The sequence below is a fragment of the Mixophyes fleayi genome, chromosome 2 (genome assembly GCF_038048845.1).
Source record: "Mixophyes fleayi isolate aMixFle1 chromosome 2, aMixFle1.hap1, whole genome shotgun sequence".
Classification (NCBI taxonomy): Eukaryota; Metazoa; Chordata; class Amphibia; order Anura; family Limnodynastidae; genus Mixophyes; species Mixophyes fleayi.
In genome coordinates this window covers 80,575,846-80,601,250 of record NC_134403.1, presented here as the reverse complement: position 1 = coordinate 80,601,250, position 25,405 = coordinate 80,575,846, and the positions used below count along the sequence as shown (strand labels likewise).

General features: G+C 41.0%; 1 protein-coding gene across 2 annotated transcripts; it reads left to right on the top strand.

The window, feature by feature from the left end:
• On the top strand, positions 1-24,065 carry MARS1 (methionyl-tRNA synthetase 1). Of its 2 annotated transcripts, XM_075199370.1 has the most exons (22): positions 1-193; positions 2,166-2,256; positions 4,104-4,182; positions 4,285-4,413; positions 4,654-4,729; positions 5,058-5,230; positions 5,488-5,600; positions 11,213-11,329; positions 12,718-12,921; positions 13,163-13,364; positions 13,563-13,637; positions 15,073-15,243; positions 15,332-15,427; positions 16,661-16,778; positions 18,601-18,814; positions 19,405-19,536; positions 19,650-19,754; positions 19,940-20,123; positions 20,904-20,975; positions 21,940-21,966; positions 22,705-22,815; positions 23,796-24,065. In XM_075199370.1, exons 1-22 carry the CDS (start codon positions 91-93, stop codon positions 23,946-23,948), a joined length of 2,745 nt encoding a protein of 914 aa, XP_075055471.1. In that variant the 5' UTR covers positions 1-90; the 3' UTR covers positions 23,949-24,065. The 2 variants fall into 2 exon arrangements, with proteins under 2 accessions (XP_075055471.1, XP_075055472.1); XM_075199371.1 differs by lacking the exon at positions 21,940-21,966.
• The last annotated feature ends 1,340 nt before the right edge of the window (positions 24,066-25,405 follow it).

Genomic DNA, 25,405 nt, shown 5'->3' with positions numbered 1-25,405 from the left:
TGCCCATGTGGATGTAGCTTTCCGTGCGTTGCATCAGCTGTGATTGAAAGTCTTGGTGCTGGTTGTCTGTAGTTTATTCATTGAGTCGGCATGAAGCTGTATGTGAGCGATGGGAACCCGCATGGGTTGAAGGTGTTGGCTGCTGCCGGCTTCTGGTCTGGGGATGTGGAGATCCAGAGCTTACAGCAGGAGGGTAAGGAATAGAAGTGCACTAGTGATGTATGTAAAGCACACACATGGCTTCAGGGCATGCTGTCATATGTGACCAGATATCAGATAAAGGGATGCACTCACATACAAACTCTCACATTTGTGGAAGTTATTTCGTCGTACAGTTCACTATCTAAAAAATGAAGCTAACACTAAAGCTGGGTTCACACTACAGAAATTTTGACCAACTTTTTATGCCGAGCGATTTTTACATGCGATCGATGGTCCGATCGCTCGGTCCATGGACTGCATACACACTAGCCTTGTTTAGGACGATAAAGGGAAAAGCGGACGTCCCTTTAGCGACTTTTTACAGCCATGTTGTCGTGAGCAATGACTGTAATTTCGTACTCACTGTTGTGGATCGGTTGGAAGTTTATACACACTACACAGCGGAAACGAGATTGGAGCGAAAATATTAAACGGTACGACCAACCAAATGAGGTGATAATCGTCCATTTGGGCAGACTTTCGACCATCGTGTCACTGCACACACTGACCTGACTTGAACGAGCGGTCGTATGTCGGCTGATTGAGCCGATTATTGGACAAAAACAGTGTAGTGTGTACCCAGCTTTACATATTAGGGGGTTAGATGCTATGATCATCATCATCATCATTTATTTATATAGCGCCAGCAAATTCCGTAGCGTTTTACAGTTGGGAGCAGACATTAATAAAACAATACTGGGTAATACATATAGACAGAGAGGTAAAAGAACCCTGCTCACAAGCTTACTATCTATGCAATGTTATGCCTTTCATAAAGACATTTCATCATGGGGGTATAATAGATACAGTACAGAATTGTTCTAGAAGGATGATATTCAAATGTAATCAAAAGGAAATTGTTGTTTTTACTGTGTGCTGTCAATAAATATTTATTTTGTGAGTTTTAAATATGAGTAACATGGTGTGAATATGTTCTCAGTGTACAACTGAATAGACATACCTTGTATATAATCCATGGACATTTTTTCTTGTTAAAATGTGTTCATAAATTGCTAACTAGTAATAATAACTTACATTTACTATAGTTGTATAACAGGTCTGCTCAGAGTCCTGTCTATCACTTTAATACCATCTCCACTTCAATTAGTTTTCACTTTTTGATTTTTTTTTCTTAAAATATTTAGTTCAGCCTCATTTATTTCTTGCATTGGGGTCTATTTATGACCCTTCGTTTTTTTGACTTGATACTTTTCAATCCTTATCTCCTTGATAAGGATTGAAAAGTAACGGCTATGTATTAAAAAACTTCTCAGGGACAGCAGTGCCGATAACCTGCTGTCCCTGAGAAGTGACTCACCTGATCATCGCAGTCTTTTCCCATTTTTCAAGGCTGCGGTAATCTTCTCTTTTTTTCTTTTTCTTTTTTGTTAGTGCGCATGCACCGACCGAATAGTTGGTGCATGCGCAGTAACATCCTGGCTGGCAAACTGCAGGATGATTGACAGGGAGGGATCACATGATCCCTCCACACATGCGCTGTCCAGCTCTGCTCTTCAGCGCGAAAGTTTTCAGATATGTTAATGTACGCCAGCTTCAGATGTAAAAAAAGAGAAAAGTTTCTCTAGTTGAACTTTCATACATAGCGGTTCTGAGCACTTCCCATACACTGTTATGGGGAGTGCTCAGAAAACTGATAGGAAATGCAAAGCAGCGGATATCTGAGATATCTGCTGCGATGCTTCAATGGTACATAGTGATTTCGGGGGTTTACCACAGGAAAAATGCTTGGTAAATAGACTCATAGATGAGAATGAGGGACATTGTGACACTATATTACATGTTTTCCCAGCGCCATCCACCAGAATGTGCAAACTTTTAAATTTTTAAGTAGACAGCTCCTTATAGTCATGAATGTTTCATATTTATCATAACTGTTGTTACCAGTGGCATAATTAGTGTGTGACTTATTAATGTGTAAACCTTTATATTGTTTTCTCTCTCAGAAAGAGTTGTGCCCTTCTTGTCTCAAGCAAAGCTGCCAGCACTACAGCTTGATAATGGGACCTATCTTTTCTCTTCTAATGCAATTTGTAGGTGAGTATCTAATCAACATTTTTCATAGACTCTTAAGAGCAGTGGTGATCAAGGTCTTCCCTGTTTCCGGTAATGTATTGGAGTCTGCGGTGCTTGGAAACACTGTTTGGGCAACACAATGTCTTTGAGGGCTACTAGTTCAGTTAATCTGCTCTAGAGTTGAGGATTTCTAATAGCTGCTCCTATGTTAATCAGTATGTAATATTAGTGTATAAAAGTGTTCTTGGGTTAGAGGTGATATTAATAAAAAGTGTAATATGTTTAAATACTATATAGAAAGTAACTTGATATCTGCTATAATTTTCTAAATTGAATAAAAAAAATTACTGCTACAATCTGATTGCTATGAACTACAGTTCTTTTCTTACAATTACCTGGACACCAGTGTTTTATAAATGTCCCTTCCAGTGTTCCTGGTTAATTCACATATTGTGTGGATGTTTACGTTACAGCTGATAGGATGCTTGTAAACACTTTAATTTTTTGGGATGTAGCGTTTTTAAATGTCTGGATGAGATGGTGATTTTGTTGTTCTCTGTTGATAGACATGGACTTGTCATTGACAGTGTGGGCTGGAATAAGGTCATAAAGCTTCTTTCAGTAGTTCAGGGACCTGGGAACATGGCGCTTCCAAATCTTACTAATTGGCTTCTGTTAACTCGCATCTGGGTTAGGGTAATAAAGGATATTCTACCAACAATTTGCTAATGTCTGTGACAGACCGCAACCCCTTGCAAAGCCCTCTTGGCTCAGCCAACAAAGTGTAGGCTGTTGTCTGCAGGGAACGTGAGGTAGATCTATTAGATACTCTATGGAACCAACGCCATGTTTTTTGAACTGCCCGATCTGGAGGGCTCAACCATGGGCAAAACACAGGGTTACTACAGCTGGGCATATGTATGCAGATAAAAAACCTTTGAGGAAATGGGGAAAAAACTAATTTGTGATATAGAATAGATACTTTGGTTGCTTTCTTCAGCCCTGTCATGCTGTTGAGATGCAACAGGAACTAAAAACACAATCACTTCTATTTCCCGCATTAAAACCTACCTCTTGAGAGTCCATATGTCTGAGCTAATACTATCTATATGTGCTTACATAAGACATAGATCGGGGATAGGGGGCTTTAAAAAGTTAAATGGCAGACGGCTATAGGTCTACTTGGTGATGAAGACTGGACCCATGCACTGCATTCAAGCTTTAAAGCTTCAGGTTATGTTGAACTTCAACGGGTCCAGTTTTACATGCTGAATAGTTTCTTCCTTACTCCGAGTGGACTAGGAGTAAGGAAGTGATAGGAGTCCCAAATAACCAAGTGTTAAGTGGGGAATGGCACATTCTGGCCCTTGCTGTGGGGAATGCCTGGCAATACAAGCTTTTGTGAGCTAAGGCATACTCTGTATACAAAAAAAAAATAGATGTTGACTCGGGTTGCCCATACAATCCACATAGTTGTAAACTGATATTATCAATGTATGGAAAGTAAAGTTAACATATCTTATGAATGTTTTAACTGTTGCCAAAGTGTTAATCACCAGATCCTGGATGTCCAGTAAAGGCCTGACACTCATGACTGCATTGCATTAATCAATGAAACGCTTGATTAAAAGTGCTTTATATACACAAGCAGGGGTCGTAAGGATAAATATGGTTATGTACAGTGTTTTAAAATCACAATGGATAACAAAAATGAGTCTGAAGTGATGTTATGAAAATTGTTTTGTGTATGTTGGAACACTCACAAAAGTTAATCCTATTGTAGAATTTATGTTTTGTGCATAGACACAAATAGTAACTGAGGCAACATTGAAATCCTGAAAAATAAATAAACATTATTCTTTTTGTAGGTATTTTTACTTGTCAGCTGGAAAGGACCTGGATGACCTAAGTAATCAGTGGCTGGAATGGGAAGCAACAGAGCTTCAGGTGTGTTGTCGGAGTATTTAATATATAGGATAGTATTATTATTGCTTAAAATTATGTTGTATTTGCTGTGTGTACAATACTTGCTATTTTTGTTGTTTTTAGCCAGTGATCTCGGCAGCCTTGTATGCACATGTGATACAGGGCAAGAAAAAGGAAGATACTGTAGCAACAATTGGCAAGCAGCTTGGCCATATTGCTCAAAGTCTCACAAAGAAACAATATCTTGTCACAGTGAGTACAACTTTGTAATTTACATAGCAATGTAAGTAAGCCTATTTCTTAAGAAGATGTTCCAAATGAATTGCAAAGTATCATTTCTATAACAGTGTTGCAAATGTGTTCTGCTGCGACTTTTCATGTAGAATGGTTTGTAAACTTTTAATTCTGGTGCAAATCTTTAACCACCCACTTGTCCTTAAAGTGGTCACACTGTATCTTTGTTGACTTTAAATCTTAATCTATTACTTATAGGATACTGTGTCTGTTGCCGATATAGTGGTTTGGGGAGCCATTTACCCTTTCATTATAGATGTGGTTAGTCTGCCAGGTAAGAAACTGTTGCGTACACCTTTTATGATTTTGTTTTCATAAACACATTTTGCATACTGTCTGTGTTGTAGGTCCTGAAGGGTGTGTGTGTGTATATGTGTGTGTATATATATATGTATGTATATATATATATATATATATATGTATGTATATATATATATATATATATATATATATATATATATATATATATATATATATATATATATATATATATGGGCAGCCGCTTCACATGTAGTCTTGCATTGGTGAGAAGCTTTTTGAGAGTTGTTGCCTATGAAGACAATGTTTAACTGCTTGAAAATGTCAGTGACGTTCTTTCACAGATGAACTGTTGTCATTGAAGAATTGGTTTAAAAAAGTATCTGAAATTGAATCATGTCAAAAAGCTGCTGAATCCCTTCTGAAAGGCCAGGGACCCACCGTTTTTAAAGCGTATCTCCAAAAATTGCCTACACCTGTTATCCCATCCAACACCTCTGTCTGCAACGAGCAAGACGTAAGTAGCATTGTTTTCTTTATTTCTATACTCCATGAAATTTAGACACTTGTATTTTGTATATCTATATACACTTGGATTTTATGTAATCAGTTGTTTTCAAAAATGTGTGTATAGTTTGAGTGGAAGCTGCCTGTATGACATATTGAGGAAGCAATAGACCTTTCATATTATAGCGTTTGAGCAGTGTAGAATAGCAATGTTATCTAATATGTCTGTCTGTAAGACCAGTCCTCTCACATCCATCTCCCTCTCAGGGAGAAGACACAGCAGCCCAGATTCTGTCTGAGGATGATATTGCTGCAGCTACTGAAGCTTGGTCAAAGGGACTTGCTGACGCTCCAAGGCCGAGACAAAGACAGCACCCTATGTGAGTTGGGACATTCATTTGCCGTGCACTACTTAGCATGTTTAATGACATTACCCTTTGTGACATTTTCTTTACATTGACGAGTTGACTCTGGGTTTCAAGGAAAATTAAAATAAATCTTCCTAGGACAACAGTCCTTTTTAATAAACTTTGCATGCTTCTTTTACAATTTAAGTGACTAAAATGTGTTAGACCAATTCCCTTTCATAGGTCCAGTAAATGAGTCTCTGTGAATTAATGTTTGTGTAGTGACCTGACAACTCCGTAGCTTATGGGGGAATAGGAGCTTTGGCTCCTGGTACATACCAAGTATCTTCAATAATAAGTACAGACCGAGGATAATACACTAGCCAATATTCTAGAATGGCTTTCTATGTGTCTAACTTTAGAAACAATAAGCCTGCGCTCTGTATATCCCATATTCTATATGGCACCAGCTACATGGCAATATAAATGCCCATATGTGTATACAAAACAAAGACCGTTGTTGTCAGTGTTTATCCTTTACACTGACTATCTGTGTGAATCTAGCAAAATGAAATCATGACTTATTAGTTCATATTTTGATCAAAACATTTAAGCCTGCATCCTAGCGTCAAGGGCACCTCATTATATGCTGGTCCTACACTGACCTATATGCTTTAAACTCAAAATGAAGTTAAAATCAGATGCACTCACCTCCCAGGTATAGGGGCTTACATCTAGCTAGTACTGGCTTGTGGGCCACACCCAAATGAGCCTTACGTTGTTTATGGAAAGCTGCTTCGACAACATAAGGCAATATTTTGAGACCGAACCAGAGAAGAAAAGCCTGTGCTCGATATATCCCATATTATACACTATATGGACAAAAGTATTCGGAGGCTTGACCATTACACCAACAGGGACTGTAATGACATTGTATTCAAAAACATATTCTTTAATTTGGAGTTGATTCCCCCTTTAGCAGCGATAACGGCTTCCACTCTTCTTGGAAGACTTTTCACAGGATGTTGGGAGTGTTTCTGTGGGAATTTGTGCACATTCATTCTGTAGAGCATTTATGAGGTCAGGCACTGATGTTTGATGAGAAGGCCTGGTTCCTAATCTCCGTTCCAGTTCATCCCAAAGGTGGCCGATGGGGTTGAGGTTAGGCCAGTCAAGTTTTTCCACACCGAACTAGTCAAACAATGTCCTTGTAGTCCTTGCTTTGTGCTTTGGGACAGTCATGTTTGATTAGAAAAGGCCCTGCCCCAAACTGTTGGCACGAAGTTGGAAGCATAGCATTGTCCAAAATTACTTGGTATGCTGATGCATTAAGATTTCCCTTCACTGGAGCGAAGGGGCCTAGCCCAAACCCTGAAAAACAGCCCCATACCATTATCCCTCCTCCACCAAACTTCACAGTTGGCATAATGCTGTCAGGCAGGTAACGTTCTCCCAGCATCCGCCAAACCCATGCTTGCCCATCTGACTGCCAAACAGAGAAGCGTGATTCGTCACTCCACAGAACACGTTTCCACTGCTCCACAGTGCAGTGTCGGCAGGGCCGGACTGGGACTAAAAATCAGCCCTGGCATTTAAAAAACATACAGGCCCACCTGTTGTGAGCTCCGTGCGCAAAATTGTTGCATGCTGAAGTGGCGTTGCTGGTGCAGTCCAACATGTTAAGCAGCAACACAAACTTGTGTTTCACACTTTGTCTTCTGCCCACCCTGATCAATTCCCTTGTTGTGCAAAACAGTTTGCTTGAATTACAAAAGCGTACTGTTCCTACTGAGTGCGAAAACATAAAACGACTACAGTAAACCCAGGGCCTGATTAAGGGTTTCGGTCACCGTAGGCAAATGCACCAACAGCGTCTCCCTACCCCTGCTCCCCCCCTCCCCATTGTATAGGAATACTCCTAAATATAAATATTCCGAAATATTCTTCAGCATTCACATTTAGATTGATTGCGCTGTTGTCTCTTACCTGTTCTTGCTATTCTTTCTTGCTGCTTTGTTGTCTTCTCGCTGGCTTCTGGAAATTTGGAGTCCTGTATTGAAAATGCAAAAATTTTACTATAATGTTAATAAACTGAATGATTGAGCTCTTTAAAAAAACAAAAAACACTCCATTATGGACAGATAACACTACCCCATTGTACAGGCATATATAAGTAATATCTGAATATTTGTGGTCAATAAAATATTTACCTCTACCAGCCCCATCTTATATTCTAGTGATAGCTGAGACAAGAGAGCAGCCTTGTAACTGCCACACAAAACAGATATCATGCCCCCCAAAGCTGCTCTATTTTGTAAATACCACGCAAGACACTTCATTAACCCTGTAGGCATATTCAGCCCCTCTCTCCCCCCCCCTGCAGACATTGTCAGCCCCTCTTCCCCCCCCCCCCCTGCAGACATTGTCAGCCCCCCTTTCCCCCCTCTGCAGACATAGTCAGCCCCTCTTCCCCCCCCCCCTCTGCAGACATAGTCAGCCCCTCCCCCCCTCTGCAGACATTGTCAGACCCTCTTCCCCCCTGCACACATTTTCAGGAACTGTGTCTTCCCCCCTGCACACATTTTCAGAACCTGTGTCTTCCCCCCTGCACACATTTTCAGAACCTGTGTCTCCCCCCCTGCACACATTTTCAGGACCTGTCTCTCCCCCCCTGCACACATTTTCAGGACCTGTCTCTCCCCCCCTGCACACATTTTCAGGACCTGTCTCTCCCCCCCTGCACACATTTTCAGGACCTGTGTCTCCCCCCCTGCACACATTTTCAGGACCTCTCTCTCCCCCCCCCCTGCACACATTTTCAGGACCTGTCTCCCCCCCTGCACGCATTTTCAGGACTTGTGTCTTACCCCCTGCACACATTTTCAGAACCTGTGTCTCCCCCCCCTGCACACATTTTCAGGACGTGTGTCTCCCCCCTACACACATTTTCAGGACCTGTCTCTCCCCCCCTGCACACATTTTCAGGACCTGTCTCCCCCCCTGCACGCATTTTCAGGACCTGTCCCCCCCCTGCACGCATTTTCAGGACCTGTCCCCCCCCTGCACACAGTTTCATGACTTGTCCCCTCCCTTGCACACATTTTCAGGACCTGTGTACCCCCCCCCCCCCCCAGCACACATTTTCAGGACCTGTGTCCCTCCCCCCTGCACACAGTTTTAGGACTTGTGCCCCCCCCCCCTGCATACAGTTTCAGGACTTGTGTCTCCCCCCTGCAGTTTCAGGACTTGTATCTCCCCCCCCCCTTCCCTGCACACAGTTTCAGGACTTGTGTCTCCCCCCCTGCACACAGTTTCAGGACTTGTGTCTCCCCCCCCCCCCCCCCCCTGCACACAGTTTCAGGACTTGTGTCTCCCCCCCCCCTGCACACAGTTTCAGGACTTGTGTCTCCCCCCCCCCCCCCCCCTGCACACAGTTTCAGGACTTGTGTCTCCCCCCCCCCCCCCCTGCACACAGTTTCAGGACTTGTGTCTCCCCCCCCCCCTGCACACAGTTTCAGGACTTGTGTCTCCCCCCCCCCCCCCCCTGCACACAGTTTCAGGACTTGTGTCTCCCCCCCCCCCCCCCCCCCCCTGCACACAGTTTCAGGACTTGTGTCTCCCCCCCCCCCCCCTGCACACAGTTTCAGGACCTGTGTCCCGTCCCCCTGCACATGTCCTGTCCTCTCCCCCGGAGCACCGTTTTCCCTGTGGAAATAAATAACACACTTACCTTAGCAGCCACCGGGAATCCACTGTGCGCCCTCTACAGACAGTACTACGCGGTCGCGCGAAGTGACGTCACGCGCGGCCGCGTAGTACTGTCTGTAGAGGGCGCACAGTGGATTCCCGGAGGCTGCTAAGGTGAGTGTGTTTTTTTATGAATGCGCTGGAGCAGGGCCGGCCCACAGAGCCGTCATGACGTGTGACGTCATGGCGGCTTCAAAAAAAATATATTAAATTTTATTTTATTTTAAACTGGGATCACTGGGAGCCGGACCGGCCCACTTTGCCATCGGCCCTTCTGGCATTTGCCAGAAGTGCCAGATGGCCAGTCCGGCCCTGAGTGTCGGTGTGTTTTACACCACTCCATCCGACACTTGGCATTGGTCTTGGTGATGTGAGGTTTACATGCAGCTGCTCGGCCATGGAAACCCATTTCATTAAGCTCCTGACGCACAGTTTTTGTGCTTACATTAATGCCAGTGGAAGTTCGGAACTCTTCAGCTATGGAATTAGCACTGCGTTGGCGACTACGCATCATGTGCTTTAGTAATCGTTGATCTTGCTCTGTGATTTTACGTGGTCTTCTGCTTCGTGGCTGAGTTGCAGTTGTTCGTAAATGCTTCCACTTTGTAATAATATCGCTTATAGTTGACTGTGGAATATCCAGCAGGCATGAAATTTTACTACCCATCTTATTGCAAAGGTAGTGTATATGCTACCAGCTGCATTGTAAATTAAAACCCCATATATGTATACAAAATGAATTAATACCTCATGTCTTCATTTTGCTAGACACAGATATGCAGTGTTAAGGATAAGCGCTGACAACTGTCTTTTTGTTTAGTGAACAGCTATCATGATATTTAAAATGATACACCTCTTAGGTGCACAGTTTAAAGTATTGTCCTTACCAAATTGATTTAGAATTTCTGTCTATCAAAGCAATATATTAAAGGCTTTAAAAAAAAAGAAAAAAAAAAAGTAGCCCGCTGGAAATGAGTTGCTGACTTTTAGCTGAGCTCCCAAAGTACCTGAGGCTTTTCCAATTCTTCTGAAGACAAAACTTCTCTAAAACAGTGGGACCGGCTTACCCCTATCTGTATAAAGCGCATATTGTCTGCAGGCGCTGACCCTCAAGATAGACTAGACCTTCTGCTATCTATCCAGTGGCGGAACTATCATTGGTGCAGCAGGTGCAGTATACTGCGACCCATGGAGATAACGGGGCCCACTGCCTGGCAGATGCAGAGGGTGGGGCCCCGGTTCACTCTTCCCTGCACCAGAGCCCACAGCTAAATAGTTCCACCTCTGTATCTGTCAATAGCAAGATGAACATCCCATTCTCTACTACAAGAGATTCTGACAGACTGTACAGAAATCTAGAATCTGTGAGGCAGTAGGTCCGTATCGGTCTGGAGGTTAAATAAAATTCCAGTCTTATCCAGATCTACTTATGGAACACAGAAAACCGTTTACTTGTCTTGCGGATAATTCTGGGGTGATGCACATTGCTCAGTAGTTTGGGCAGTGCAGAAATCTGTGATTGGGGAGGCGAAATGTTATACAGTGAGCATTCAGCAGAAAATAAACCCTCTAACATTTCTACACTAATGAGAAGAGTATCTCGAGGGCTTATCCCCTTTAGACACTGTAGCTCGTGACACATTTGCAAGTTGAACTGTCTTGGTTACTGAAGCTCCTGACAAACACACTCCACCAATCACCCATCTACCAAAGTCTCTGAGGCCCCCCTCTTGCAGCCATATAAGACATAATTATAGGCACCAGGCAGTCCAGTAATTTCGTAGATAACCACGACCATGCTGGGATGAAAAATGTACACATACGTTTGTTTTGGGTTTTTTTGTTTGTGGTGTTTCTGTTTTGTGAGCTTATGCTGAGGATGTATATCTTTTTTGCAGTCTACCAATAGAAGGAGAGAAGAACATATTGATTACCAGTGCTTTGCCCTATGTGAATAATGTTCCTCACTTGGGGAACATCATTGGTTCTGTACTCAGTGCTGACGTCTTTGCCAGGTGAGTTGTATGTTGAAATGGATTTTAAGATGCCGTGCTACCCACGACACCCACCTCCCCCCATCCAGCTTCTGTTCTTATGCACTTGGATTAATGCTGTGTGGCTAATTACGGTTATGTCTGCTCCCCACTCTGTACTGCCCCCTCCTCTTTCCCTTTTGTTTTTCTGTTAAGTACAGAATTCTAATAAAACTATTGATGGGGGTAAAAAAATGGATTTTTAAGGTTTTGGTTTTTTTTTTTTTCTTAAAAAAAGACTTCTTGCCATTAGCTTGTTTTGTTTTGTTTTTTTTTTTCTTAAAAAAAAATATTGCATGTACTTGTAATATAATATTATACCCAGCTATCATAATAGTACATTAAATGTATATTAGTGTATATATTTTACCATCAGTATTCTATATGCAAGGGAATTTAATTTTTTGTTTTCTTTTACTGACATTGTTACCATTTCAAAAACTGAATATTTTCATTGCCTATCCTATATTGTGAACTTCTCCAAATAGTAAGATTGTGTGTACATGAGAGATCAGAATCCGTTCTATACTTGGACTTTTTATCAGTTGTGAACATCTTCTTTTTCAGTTAATGTGTGAATAAGTACTTCCTCCTTGTACAGTAAGACAGATTAGATAGATATCTAAGTAGTTTTTAGCTGACCCAGTAAATTATGGTTATTTGTCTGCTTCCCAAAATACGCAATCAGATTCATTTGCCGTTTTACCCTCCGTATTTTATAAAAATAGCAGAAGGTAAGATGCAATTCGCTGTCTTGCAGCACTGCAAGGTATTTGACAAGAACATGTAATGCTATCATTGTCTGTACACTGTAGTGTTATACAAATCTAATTGCTAGTTCCTGCTTTTGATGACTCACTGTTTACTTCAAGGTGTAAAGTGTAGCTTCCGATGTTAAAACGGTTTCACTTTATAGAAATTATTCTTTTATTGTGTGCTCTAAAACTGTTTTTGACGCGTAGAATTTTATTAGCAGCCCTATATCATCATCATCATTTATTTATATGGCGCCACTAATTCCGCAGCGCTGTACAGAGAACTCATTCACATCAGTCCCTGCCCCACTGGAGCTTACAGTCTAATGCCCTAATATAGACACACACAGACAGAGAGGGGAAGAGACAGACAGATATATATATATATATATATATATATATATCTCTTTTATAGGTAAAATAACATTGTTATAATGTATTTTGTTTTTAATGTCTTGGTGGTTTTTTTTTCCTCTTTGCACCACGTCTCCCAATTTCTGTGTTTCAGTACTAAGCCCTCCAGCAGTCAGGGATATTTGCTACCCATGTTGTGATCAGACCTTTTCAGGTTAAAATATGTAGTGACCACGGTTTCCCCTCCTTCTGATCATATAGATACTGCCGGCTGAGAAACTGGAACACGCTGTATGTGTGTGGAACAGATGAATATGGCACAGCCACGGAAACCAAAGCAATGGAGGAAGGGCTGACCCCAAAGCAGATCTGTGACAAGTATAATGCTGTCCACACGCATATATACAAGTGGTTCGATATCTCCTTTGACTTTTTTGGCAGAACTACAACTGACCACCAGACCATGTAAGTATTCAACCACTGGCCCCCTCTCCAGCTGCCTTATATCGATAGTAACGTTTCTTTTACTTTTTCTATTTGTTTTTTTTCACGGTGTTTGGATGGGTAATGTTGAAAATAATGTTCTTGGCCCTAGTCACTTCTCATGTTACCAAACCGTTTTATTATGAGATGAAGCCATATTGCAAATGAACCCAACCTTTTGTAATATTCTTGACCATAAAATAGACTGTCGTTTGTTCTGCAGAATTGCTCAGGACATCTTCCATCGTCTGCTGGAGAGAGACTTCCTGCTGAAAGATACTGTGGAGCAGCTCCGGTGCGAGTCCTGTCAGAGGTTCCTGGCAGATCGTTTTGTGGAAGGCATCTGTCCCTTCTGCAACTATGAGGAGGCCAGAGGAGACCAGTGTGACAAATGCGGCAAGCTTATCAACGCTGTAGAGCTAAAGGTATGTTGGATATTTTGTACATGTATGTCTGAAAGGTAAAGGTGCAGCTGGGAGTGCTCTAAGCTGGCAAACCCTGCAGCCGAGCTCCTAGCTGCCGTTCTGAAGGAATAGATTACTGTGAAAGCGGAGACTATGATTTGTAGCTCTGATTATTAAACACTGAAACAATAAAAACCACCATTTATTTTTTTTAAACAGAGACCTCAATGCAAAATCTGTAAACAATCTCCTATTGTTAAATCATCCCAGCATCTCTTCTTGGACCTACCTAAGGTATGTCCTTTTCTGTGTGCCTCTTGGTTATCATTGTTAATGCAGCTAAAGGTGTTTATTTGAAGATTCGTTTTATTCATTCTCGTTTCATTTGTTTTGACTGACAGTGCGGAGGTGAGCAGAGAAACAGCAATGCTCTATGTTGGCTAAAACATGTTTTAACAATTTTTCTACTTACCGTATTTCCCCATGTATAAGACTCACCTGTATAAATCATGTGAAAAAATTGAGGATAATGTTTATAAAGTCTTTTTCAGAGTAATTGTGCAGCGGGTACAGAGAGGAGAGACTGAGTTCTAACCCTATTGCTAATTCTGATACCCTGTCAGATGCTTCCTCTGTCCAATAAAGTCATCTTTCTTCTGTCCATTCTGATCCTGATGCTGGAAACTCGCTTACCGTCCTCTTCGTGATGACCGGATGTCCAATCAGGACTTTGACAAAGTCCTGATTGGACAAAACGCCAAATGCAGAAACTGGAAGTGTGCGTTCTAACTGCGGTTCACGCACCACATCCGGTCATCGCGAAGAGGACTGTAAGCAACTTTCCAGCATCAGAACGGACAGAAGAAAGAAGACTTTACCGGACAGAGGAAGCATCTGACAGGGTAAGCACTACTACCACTGTATAAGAGGCACCCAGTTTTTAGACCCAAAACATTGGGGGAAAAAGGTGCGTCTTATACATGGGGAAATACGGTATACCTTTAATGTTTTGTCACTGGGAAATTAAGAGATAACATTCCACAAACTGATTCCCTTTTGCAGACTTGTTTGTGAGGTTTCTCTTGTGCTGACTACATATACCTGCTTACAGCCCTACAATATCACTTTGCTACCATTTGAAGGAAGAAAAAAGAAGGCTGATACTGAATTTAGATTCTATATTGAGACTAGGAACACACGATGGGAATTAAAAATAAATAAATAAAAAGTTGGCAAATATGGTACTTTCCTCAATGCAAAATCTGTAAACAATCTCCTATTGTTAAGTCATCCCAGCATCTCTTCTTGGACCTGTTTAAGGTATGTCCTTTTCTGTGCCACAGCATATGCCTACAGGGCATATGCTGTGGCATAGGGAATTTCTGATCCATGTTCCTCAGGTCCAAAATGGGCAGGCTGTGGGATAATGTTAGGCTGGCTGGGTTTAAGCGAAATTTATTTCATTTTGCCAGATCTGAGCTGCATAGAAATGGCAAATGGGAGGACATTTAGGAATTTGAGCTTCATTTTCAATAATGTGTTATGGAGATCTCGTCTTGTCTGCGCTGTTTCCAGTGCTCTGGTTTTTAGATCTCCCTTTGTATCTTTAATAAAAGTTCTACAGATGTGGAATAACATCTGATTGGTTTTACTTCAGTTACAAGGATAAAATGAGTGCTTCTGTTTATATATTGGGATATCAAGGTGTATTTATACATTTCCTTTGCAGCTAGAAGCGCGTTTGGAGAAGTGGTTGGAGCAGACTTTTGCATCTGGAGATTGGACAGCAAATGCCCGCTACATAACGCGCTCCTGGATTCGTGATGGTTTGAAACCAAGATGCATCACTAGGGATCTGAAGTGGGGAACACCAGTGCCACTGGAAGGCTTCACAGACAAGGTTAATAATACAATCCTAGTATCTGACTAACACCGCAGTATCCTGGTGTACTTCAGACAAGCCATGACCTATAACTTTGTGTTTACAGGTGTTTTATGTCTGGTTTGATGCTCCAATTGGATATATTTCCATTACAGCCAATTATACTGACCAGTGGGAAAAGTGGTGGAAAAATCCTCAGCAGGTAACAATATATATAACAAATAACCGATTTATTGTGGTATGTTTATCTGTGTTTGTACATATACTGGCTTATTCTACATACAGTCACATACATACAGGAAAGGTATATATCTGAGCTAATGTTCAGCTGTGTATATTTTGTTTAACGTAACTCCTATAACAATATGCTGGCCATGTATTTATACGTCCTACAGATATATAAATGTCAATGTACATTCTGCAGAAAATGGAACTGGTTTGCTCCAGTGTGTGCTGGTAAGGCTGGAAGCAGGCTGTCAATGGTTGGCTCGGACTATAGAAATGTCCCTAGATATTGTTTGGTTTAGTTAATGGATAATGTATCTATTGAAACTGTGTTCATTTATTTCTGGGTAGTCAGAGTATGTGCTCCTAAGTCAACCTACTATTACTTATGCTGGTTATGGGAAAGGTGTTCCCCCTACCCAGCTCTTATATGCATTTTAACTGGCTTACATCAATCAACTGCAGTATTTAGTCTTTGTGGTAGTTTATCAGTGTAACCTAGACTGCTAATAATGGCTCTGTGCCGTATCCATGTGCTTGTATTGCTGCCCGTAGGAATCGCTCTGTGCCATATCCATGGACTTGTATTGCTGCTCCTAGGAATGGCTCTGTGCCGTATCCATGGAGTTGTATTGCTGCTCGTAGGAATCGCTCTGTGCCGTATCCATGGACTTGTATTGCTGCTCGTAGGAATGGCTCTGTGCCTTATCCATGTGCTTGTATTGCTGCCCGTAGGAATCGCTCTGTGCCTTATCCATGTGCTTGTATTGCTGCCCGTAGGAATGGCTCTGTGCCGTATCCATGGACTTGTATTGCTGCCCGTAGGAATGGCTCTGTGCCGTATCCATGGACTTGTATTGCTGCTCCTACTATGTTACTACTTATTTCTTATCCCCAAGGCACACAGCATCCACAAAGACCCCATTGTGCTTGTGTATTCTTTTCATGGTAATATTACTAAAGCAGAAAAAATATTTCTACTTCTAATACAATCTAAATGACCAGAAGTACTCTTCAACTTGTTTAACCACATATCTTATGCAGTTCTCACCACTTCGCAGTAGCATCCATGGTTTTTGCCATGGTTTGCACTGATCCAGAAAAAGCAGAAAAAGTCATCAGCTGTTTTTTAATAGATCCTAAATATAGATATGATAAATATAATGTATATTATCTTTAACATTCATCGTCTTCCTTTTGCTATTTTCAGGTCCAACTGTATAACTTCATGGCAAAGGACAATGTTCCATTCCATAGTGTCATTTTCCCATCCTGTCTCCTGGGAGCAGAGGACAACTACACGCTAGTCAACCATCTCATAGCTACAGGTAATGCTGAGGCAGATGGTATTTGCTGCAAACAACTAGTATTCCACAAGTGTGTTTATCCTGAAAATCATTCCTAGACTCTTTTGATCCTCTAAATGTATATAAAGCACAAGCTAATCCAATATGTAATACAACTTGTACATTCACAAATGGGTGAATGTGTATGTGTCCATGTATGTATGGATTACATAACATCAGAAGTTCAATGTAGAGGAGTACAAACTAGTCTGCAACCAGCTATTAAGTTATTTATACAGCGCCTACATATTACATAGTGTTATATAGAGAATATTTAATCCTTCACATCAGTCCCTGACCCAGTGTAGCTTGCAATCTATATTCCCTACCACACAGACATATGCATACACACACACACACAGGTTATTTTTATCAGACTCTAATAACCAGAGAATGCCTTTGCATTGGTGGTCCGGGAGCTCCGGTTTCCACTCGCACTCCAAGCACTGGGAGACCATATAAACTCCACAGATAGGGCCCTGGTTGGAATACAACCCATTGCTGTGTGGCAGAAATGCTAACCGCTCTGCCATCATGCTGCCCAATTTCGATTGAAAGACACTGAGATCCATAACACCCATGATTGCCGCTAAAATTATGTCTTCATTTTTGATTTTATGATTATCTCTTTTGTAGCACCAACATATTGTGAAGCTCTGTGGGACTTGTAGCTCTTTTATATATGACAGTTGGTAACCACAGCTGTTAGATGCAACAGAGTTGTTTTAAAATGTCTTGAACAGAAATCCTATGTTTATTATGTGTGATGTTCTAATTTCTGTCCCACATTCAGGCCAAAGATGGGCATAATGTTTTCCACTGGGCTGCTGTTCACAGTGCAGCAGACATGTTTCATTCGTAGGAAGAATGTTTCAGTTCCAAGTGTTTACCATAACTGTAAGAAACATTGGGACATGCTCTACCTGGACATCAGAGATCCGTATTACTAGGCAACTTGTATTTCTCCTTCGGGCAAGGGGAACACAGATGAATCGTGGGATTAAACACTACCCATAGGGGACAGCACACATGGACAAAAGAACTGAAATACTCTGCCTATTCCTATTTAACACCGTCCTCCAGCCAATGAGCTCAGTTTTTCAAGTGCCCTTTGCAAAGAGGTTAGGGACACAGACATTCCAGATTTTCTGCACTAGAGAATAGGCTAAATCCTTTCCTCCAGTCTGGGAACATAGACCTTCCTTTCCTGGAATGTTGTTCCTTTGTATTTAGTTCATGGTTTGCGTTGTGTTGTTGCTTGTTAAGTTTTTCTTTTTACCTCTCCTGTTCTTCATTGCTGTCCCTAGCTGGAGGTGGAACTTATGTAGGTATAGGAGAGGTCTGTAATCCTTTGATTCCTGTAGGTGGTACTTAAGTTGGTTGGTTGTCTGTGTCCCACATTTGTCTTATGAAAAACTGGCTCATCAATAGCTGTAAAATATGTTTGTATTTCTTAAGTGCCCCACTCTCTGCACTCCTAAAAAGAGGAGAAATGGGCTAAAGTACAGAACATACTCACGAGTGTATGTTGTTTTAAAGTTTTCCTATGAGACTTTGCTTTTCTTTTACTATATTATATTATCTTGCCTGCTCAGCAACCCTTGGAGAACATTTTTTTGAAAGAGGAGTATAGAAAAACATACTTGTGAATTTGGAGTTTTCAAATATACTGAACTTTAACAAATGTTCCCCAAAGACTCTTAAAGTTGTGTGAAAACTGGGAGCACAAAATACATTTTCACCTTTTGGATAAACATACTTTGAGATGCATTGTGGCAATGATTCTGCATTTTCTTCTGAGCAGAATATTTGAATTATGAGGATGGAAAGTTCTCCAAGAGTCGAGGAGTGGGTGTGTTTGGTGACATGGCAAAGGACACCGGTATCCCCGCTGACATCTGGAGATTCTACCTGCTGTACCTGCGGCCTGAGGGACAGGACAGTGCATTCAGCTGGAGCGATCTGATGCTAAAGAATAACTCTGAGTTACTTAATAACTTGGGCAACTTTGTTAACAGGTACAATGAGAGAAGGCAATACAGGGCTCTACATTTTGGTAATAGAGTTGCATAGCTGCCAATATTTAAATGCAGTTTCCAGGGACTCAGTGTAGTTTCTGCAATTAAGTGTCACACACAGTAAGCTTTAGGTGTGACCTGACTACTGGACATGTATAGGATAGATATATAAATATCTCATACTTGTCTACACTCCTGGAATTTCAGGGAGTCCTCTCAGAAGAGTAGGTATCCTCCTGGGAGTGGTGGAGGCGGTGCTTAATGACGCAGTTTTGTGTCACTAAGCCCCGCCCCAGCTATGAAATGCCAGGCTACGATGACACAATGGTGTGAACATGCCCCCTTCCACATATATATATATATATATATATATATATTTTAGATATTATAGATCTATTTCCATACAGACTTTACTTTTTCTTTAAATATTTCAAAAGCGTGGGATTGCTTTTTTATTTTTGTGTTCAGGGAGTCCCTCGTGCCATGTCCTGGAGTGTTGCACATTGGTGTTAGTGGGTCTTGTTCTTCCTAGAATCAAATTCATGTGAAGGGAGACTTATTAAATTGCTTCATTATTCCATTTGTTCCAGAGCTGGAATGTTTGTACAGAAGTTTTTTAACGGACATGTTCCTGAAATGGAGCTGCTTTCCGAGGACAAGAGGCTTCTGGCTCAAGTCACTTCAGAACTCCGGCAGTACAACCAGCTGTTGGAGAAAGTTCGGTATGTCCTGCAGGGGGGTTTTATGTTTTTATATGGCATAGTCCGAAATTAGCACTGTAAGGGGAAAGTTCTACAAGATATGTTGCCCAAAGTTGACAAGGTTCCTTTTTCAGCATCCGTGACGCCCTGAGATGTATTCTGAACATTTCTCGCCATGGAAACCAATACATCCAAATCAATGAGCCATGGAAATGTATCAAAGGAACCCAACAAGAACAGTAAGTAGTATTTGTTTTATAAAAAATCTTTTCATTGTTTTCTGGACTAGCAGACTATGTGTTTTAATGCAAGTGAGTGGTCTGTGTATTTTCCATGTGCAATTGTTTCAGTTGAGGACATGATTATATGTGTTTGCTTTTTCTCCTATGATTCTGCACTGTTTATTTGGGTGGTTGTATTGCAGGAAACGTGCAGGCACAGTAACCGGATTGGCTGTAAACATGGCAGCTCTGCTTTCAGTTATGCTGCAGCCATATATGCCCACAATCAGTGTCGTCATCCAAGAGCAGCTTCTTGTACCACAGGAAGCCAGTGTGTTGACCAATGACTTCCGCTGCGTTCTGCACCATGGGCACCGTATTGGAACTGTGAGTAACCAGCATGTATAAAGGGCTGATCTCATTGCACTACTTGCCGCTGAAGACAACTAAACTAGGTATTCAGAGATCAGAACTGAATAGAAGATAATGAGGGAAATTGCATGAAATAGAAATGTCTATTGCTTGTGTTTTCTCTAAAAATCCAAAGAATGAGAAATTATTTTAGGATTTGAGTGTTGGGAACTTTTTTTAGTAGATTTCAGCAGTGCTAATAAAAGCACTGGTAAGCATTGCTAGTGAAGGTTATACCTGTTGAGGATTAGCCAGTTTTGAATAGAAGTAAAAGTTTTTTTAAAATATAGGATTCTCCAAGAGCTAATTTCCAAATGTAAAAGTATATATTTTTTTGTATATATTGTTTAGATCAATTCATTTGTATAGTGAAAAAAATGAAATATATAATATAATTTGCACCAGGATCATAAGGCAAGGTACTGGTGCATGAATTATGCAATACTGAAGCTGAAATCCCAGTTCAGTCCACAATTTGTTATTACTCTTTATTTTTTATACTATGACTTTGGACGCATGCTGTACTGAGGAAAAATACAATACGTGCTGTATAATTAGGGCAGGTCAGGCATCTAGAAGGACAGTCCTGACAGCCATTTGTGCTCCGTATCGGCACTTATTGTGTGTAGCAACCAAGGCGTCAGATGTTGTGGTGTACGGTGTATTTTCAAAGTCTTGAATCGCCAGCACAGGATCATTTGAGAATCTTCACCCTACCTGCTAATCTAACCAACAGTGTATTGTGTAACCTCTCAGGTGAGCCCATTGTTTCAGAAGTTAGAGAATGACCAGATTGAGTCCTTGAGAAAACGCTTTGGAGGTGGACAGGTAAGATTCATGCTCTTGTGTGTAAAATGTAGATCTCGAACATAGGCCACTACACTTAATGATTCTGTTTGACTTATTATTTTTTTTCTACCCCAGCAATTAAAGGTATGAATAGGCCAGATATACTGCAGTAAGAAATGTTTGCCTGTCATCTGCTGTCAGATTTGGGCCATTTTTTATTTTTTTTTTGTTTTGTGGGTTTTGATCATTGCAATGAAACAATAGGGGCTGATGCAGAGTTGCTGGCAAAATGGAAGTAAATTACTCAAAAACAAGACCCATAGAAAAATAGCGTATTTCCACCCATATGTAGAGCCATACACATCTTTAGATGTGTTTATATCAGCCGCAATAAGCACCTGGTTTACAAGTTGTCATCAGTGTGCACTTACACCTGCCCTGTAGTAAAGTTACACCTCCTAACAGGGATATCTGCGTGTTTCTGCAGGGTCTATATTTGTGTAAAAACATCTTTATTGTACTACATTAGAACTTCCCTTGACTCCACAGTCCAGCCTCCAAGTGCAGGTGGGCGGAAGTGCCAGAATCACAAGTCTGCATAGGTGTATAGGCATACGCAGAGATTTCACTCAAATTACGCTATGTAATCTGCTGTATGTCCCAATCCACATCAGTTTCTATGTGCACATTTTTCAGTGTTCTTGCAATACGAATTATTACAAACTTACTGCTTTTGTAGTGTAACATTTTTTTCTTAAATAGTTTTATTTTTAGTTTGACATTGTACAGCAAAGTTGGCTGCCTGGTCTCATCAACATGTACCCTTCAACTCGTGAAATGTTGTGTTATAAAGTGCACTGTAACCAACCATTTTCAAAGTAGAAATACAGCAGTTGCCATGTATATAGCCATGCTAAATACAACAACTTACCTATGAAATTTCCTCTTCCTCTGCTACCTTTCTTACTCTCCTTTATCCCTTATTCTTTTCTCCCTTCACCAGCTATACGCTGACAACACTGAGTCGCAGGTAATTCTTCTGTATGTTCAGCTGACAATGCATGTTGACTTAATGCGCTTTCACTACCAACTGCTCCACACTTGCATTGTGCTCATAGAAAGCTGCCAACAATTGTGTAGTTCTGTTTGAAATCTAGCGTGGCACCAGCCGTAATGAAGCAGATTTCATGTGTTGGAATGCAACAGAACAGAATTCAAAAATGCCAAACAAAATCAATGTTTGTATTTGTTTTCACTGTGTTATCTCCACTGCTTAATATCTCAAACAGTTTTAACTATGTATTTAATTTTTGGTGCCTATCTGAGCTACCTGGACCAGTTTTCCTCCAAATGGATGTAAAGGCAGCAAGATGCTATTTAAAAAACAATTGTTCTCCCACCTTTCTATACACAACTAGGTAAATAACCCTAGTGATGTGTGACAGGATTGGAGGTCAGTCTAGTCTAAAGTGCACCGTAGTGTGAACCCAGATACTTGGATGGAGTGGAGATTCTGCTCCATTGTTTGGATGAGAGGGCAGCAAATTAACGTCTTACCACTTTGCTATATAGTACCCAGATACCACATCATTTAATATTTTACCTTAGGTGAACAATCCCTTTAAATGGACTGTGGGAGGAAGCCAGAGGAATACCCCACACCCATTGGGAGAATATACAAACTCCACCCAGCTAGGCCCTTTGTTGGAATCTTATTTGTCACCAAGCTGGTGTCCCAGAGAGCTGATCATTCTAATACCTTCCACAGGTGAAAGCTGAGCCTAAAGTACCAGCACCCACACCAGATGCAGTCATAGAAACTTCAAAAGTTGGTGACCCCCAGAGGATAAAAGAGCTAATGCAGGAGGTGGACAGACAGGTAAGGTGGAACAGCAGCATGAATATGGAGTAAGCTACAGTATGATGTCATAAGTCTAATTAGTGTGTATGTCTGTGCACTTCTCTAACCCATGGCTAAAACAGTACCATGTCAGACATCAACGTAGTGATTTTATTATGTAATGCACACCTTAATTTACAGCAGGGGCCAGTCCTGCACATTCTCCCTCCCAGAAATTACAGGCTCACTTGTAGGGTGGGATATTTATGTGCATGTTGGTTCACATATAGCAGAAATAGTGAATGCTGTATTTCAGTATAAAAGCATTACCCTTCCCCTGTCCGGCGTCACTCTGTAAATATTTTATTCTGTAGCATTGTGATGTTAGAATCTTACAGATGACATATTCTACAGCGATGAGATGACTGTAAAGTAAGGCATACACTTACTGCAAAGCAAAGAGCACATTAAAAAAATCATGGGGTCTCTGTTGGTAATCATCCATAGTATAGTAAGAAAATGTAATGATAATGTACCTTTTTGGTGCATTAATTTAACCTTGAAAAATAATTATCTGCAGTGTTTAAATATAAAGGTTGAAGCCTTTTGATGTAATGCTAATCGCTGTCCTCCCACTTACCTTCTCTGTGCATCAAATGCATCTCTTCTTTAGATTGTGCCTTTCCACTCCAAATGCTCCAGCGTGAAGCTGTTTCCATGGAAATGTCCATATACTTATTATAAAAGTATTCTTGAGCATGTTACCCATGCTAATAAATTGGAAGCAACACAACCTACAAATATGTTAAGTTGCAGAAATGCCTTTTCCACATCTGTTCTTAGTTTCTTGGGAGTTTAATGGTATGACCTGGCACTGTGCGTTATTATTTCTACCCACCAACTATTATGGTTTGCGAGCTCTGTTCATGTACACTTTGAGTGGCCCATAAGTTTGAATACTTGTTAAAAAAAAAAGTAAATGCAAGAGCAGAGTTTTCTACATCTTCTTTTACTCTCAGGGCAATCATGTGCGGGAGCTGAAGGGCAAGAAGGCAGAGAAAGCATTGCTTGACACAGAGGTGCAGAAGCTTTTAGCTCTGAAGAAAGAACTGGCACTGGCAGAAGGGAAACCACTGGAAGCCCCTGCTCAGAAGGGGAAGAAAAAGAAATAATCATCCTGACCTGCTGTTTCTGTTTGTGTAGCCTGGAAAGAAAAGACAATATTTTGCCATACCTGTGAAATGGTTAATAGCAGAGCCATTCTTTTAAATAAAATATTCTAGTCCTTATTTGTGGTCATGGAGTGTCTCACACCTTACAGAGCCAGTGTAGCTACTGCTGTAATGTATTGCATAGGATTGCATGTCTTGCTGAGTGCATGTAACTAGGGAAGGATGAGTCTGCTCAGTACTTTCACCATCAGGCTGCTAAAGGCAAGAGATAAATAGAACAGTGTTATAGCAACACCAATTACCTGTTCATTCTGGTTCCCCATAGGATACTGTCTAAAGGTAAAGTCTACATTCCCTAGAACATCTAGTTGGAACCATTGGTATAGATCATTAAATTCTGCTCATACCCTATACTGCAGATGAAAATAAAAAACTTAAATCCTAATTCGGATACTTATTACTGCTGCAGTTGCGTTATAGTGGATGAAAATGGTATTGGGGTGTATAACTGAATTGCCCAATTTGTTGAGTAAACACACACAATCCACTCAACATTTTACATTTAAGTTTTGTTTAAAAATGGCATAAAAAAAAGCAGCTTCCAATTTGTACACCTTTTCCCTCCATGTGCTACATTTGAGAATGTAAATAACAAATGGGAATATAAGGTAAGCTAATATCGAGTGCAAGCTAAAACCGTTTGAAATATATTACTTTATTGCCTTTGGCACTCTTTTTAACCAGTGCTCATATTTTACATACAGTGCATGCTCTTCTGTAAGCTGCTGTCTTGTTCTATATGCAACTGGAATGCAAATTACCGGCAGCAGCTCTACATTCACACCTGTGGCCACCAGCAGGCAGGAATAATCAGTATTGCTGAAAGATGAAACTGTCTGATGGGGTCATCAAGTATGTTGTAAATATAGCAGGAAGAGCACTGGACTAGTCATGCAGTTATCTTCCACCACACTGGCTCCATTTACAGTAGTCCTCATGGCCACTGATCTTGTCTCGCAGCATATGGGTGAGCAGCAACCTTCTTTGTGGATGGTAAAAATGCACTAGACCAATTGTAGCAAACACCAGTTACTGCAATTATACACTTTGTATAAAACTACCCTTAGCCCAATCTTTGGTACCTTATGTCATATTAGTTCTGAAACAAAACAGGTACATGTATGTTACCCAGCACAGGGCTGCTTTGAAGCTGCATCTTTTCCCTTTCATTGTTGGCATGAACACTTGTTACAGCATCCTTTAACATTGCTTCTTCCATGCGAGGCTGCTGCTATGTATAACAGACAGCAACAGTAGCAAGAGAAGATGAACACAAGATGGTATCTGTTCATTCTTTCCTCAGAGGTGTAAGGAGAAACAAGCTGATTCCTTACTATAATAACCAGCAATGACTGTTTCCCATACAATATAAACTCAAGACCAAGCATACTATTGCT

Coding starts and splice junctions, on each gene's coding strand:
- MARS1 (XM_075199370.1), top strand. CDS start 91: ATGAAGCTGTATGTGAGCGATGGGAACCCGCATGGGTTGAAGGTGTTG. Junction 5,601..11,212: donor AGACAAAGACAGCACCCTAT/GTGAGTTGGGAC, acceptor TCTTTTTTGCAG/TCTACCAATAGAAGGAGAGA. Junction 20,124..20,903: donor ATGGGCACCGTATTGGAACT/GTGAGTAACCAG, acceptor GTAACCTCTCAG/GTGAGCCCATTGTTTCAGAA.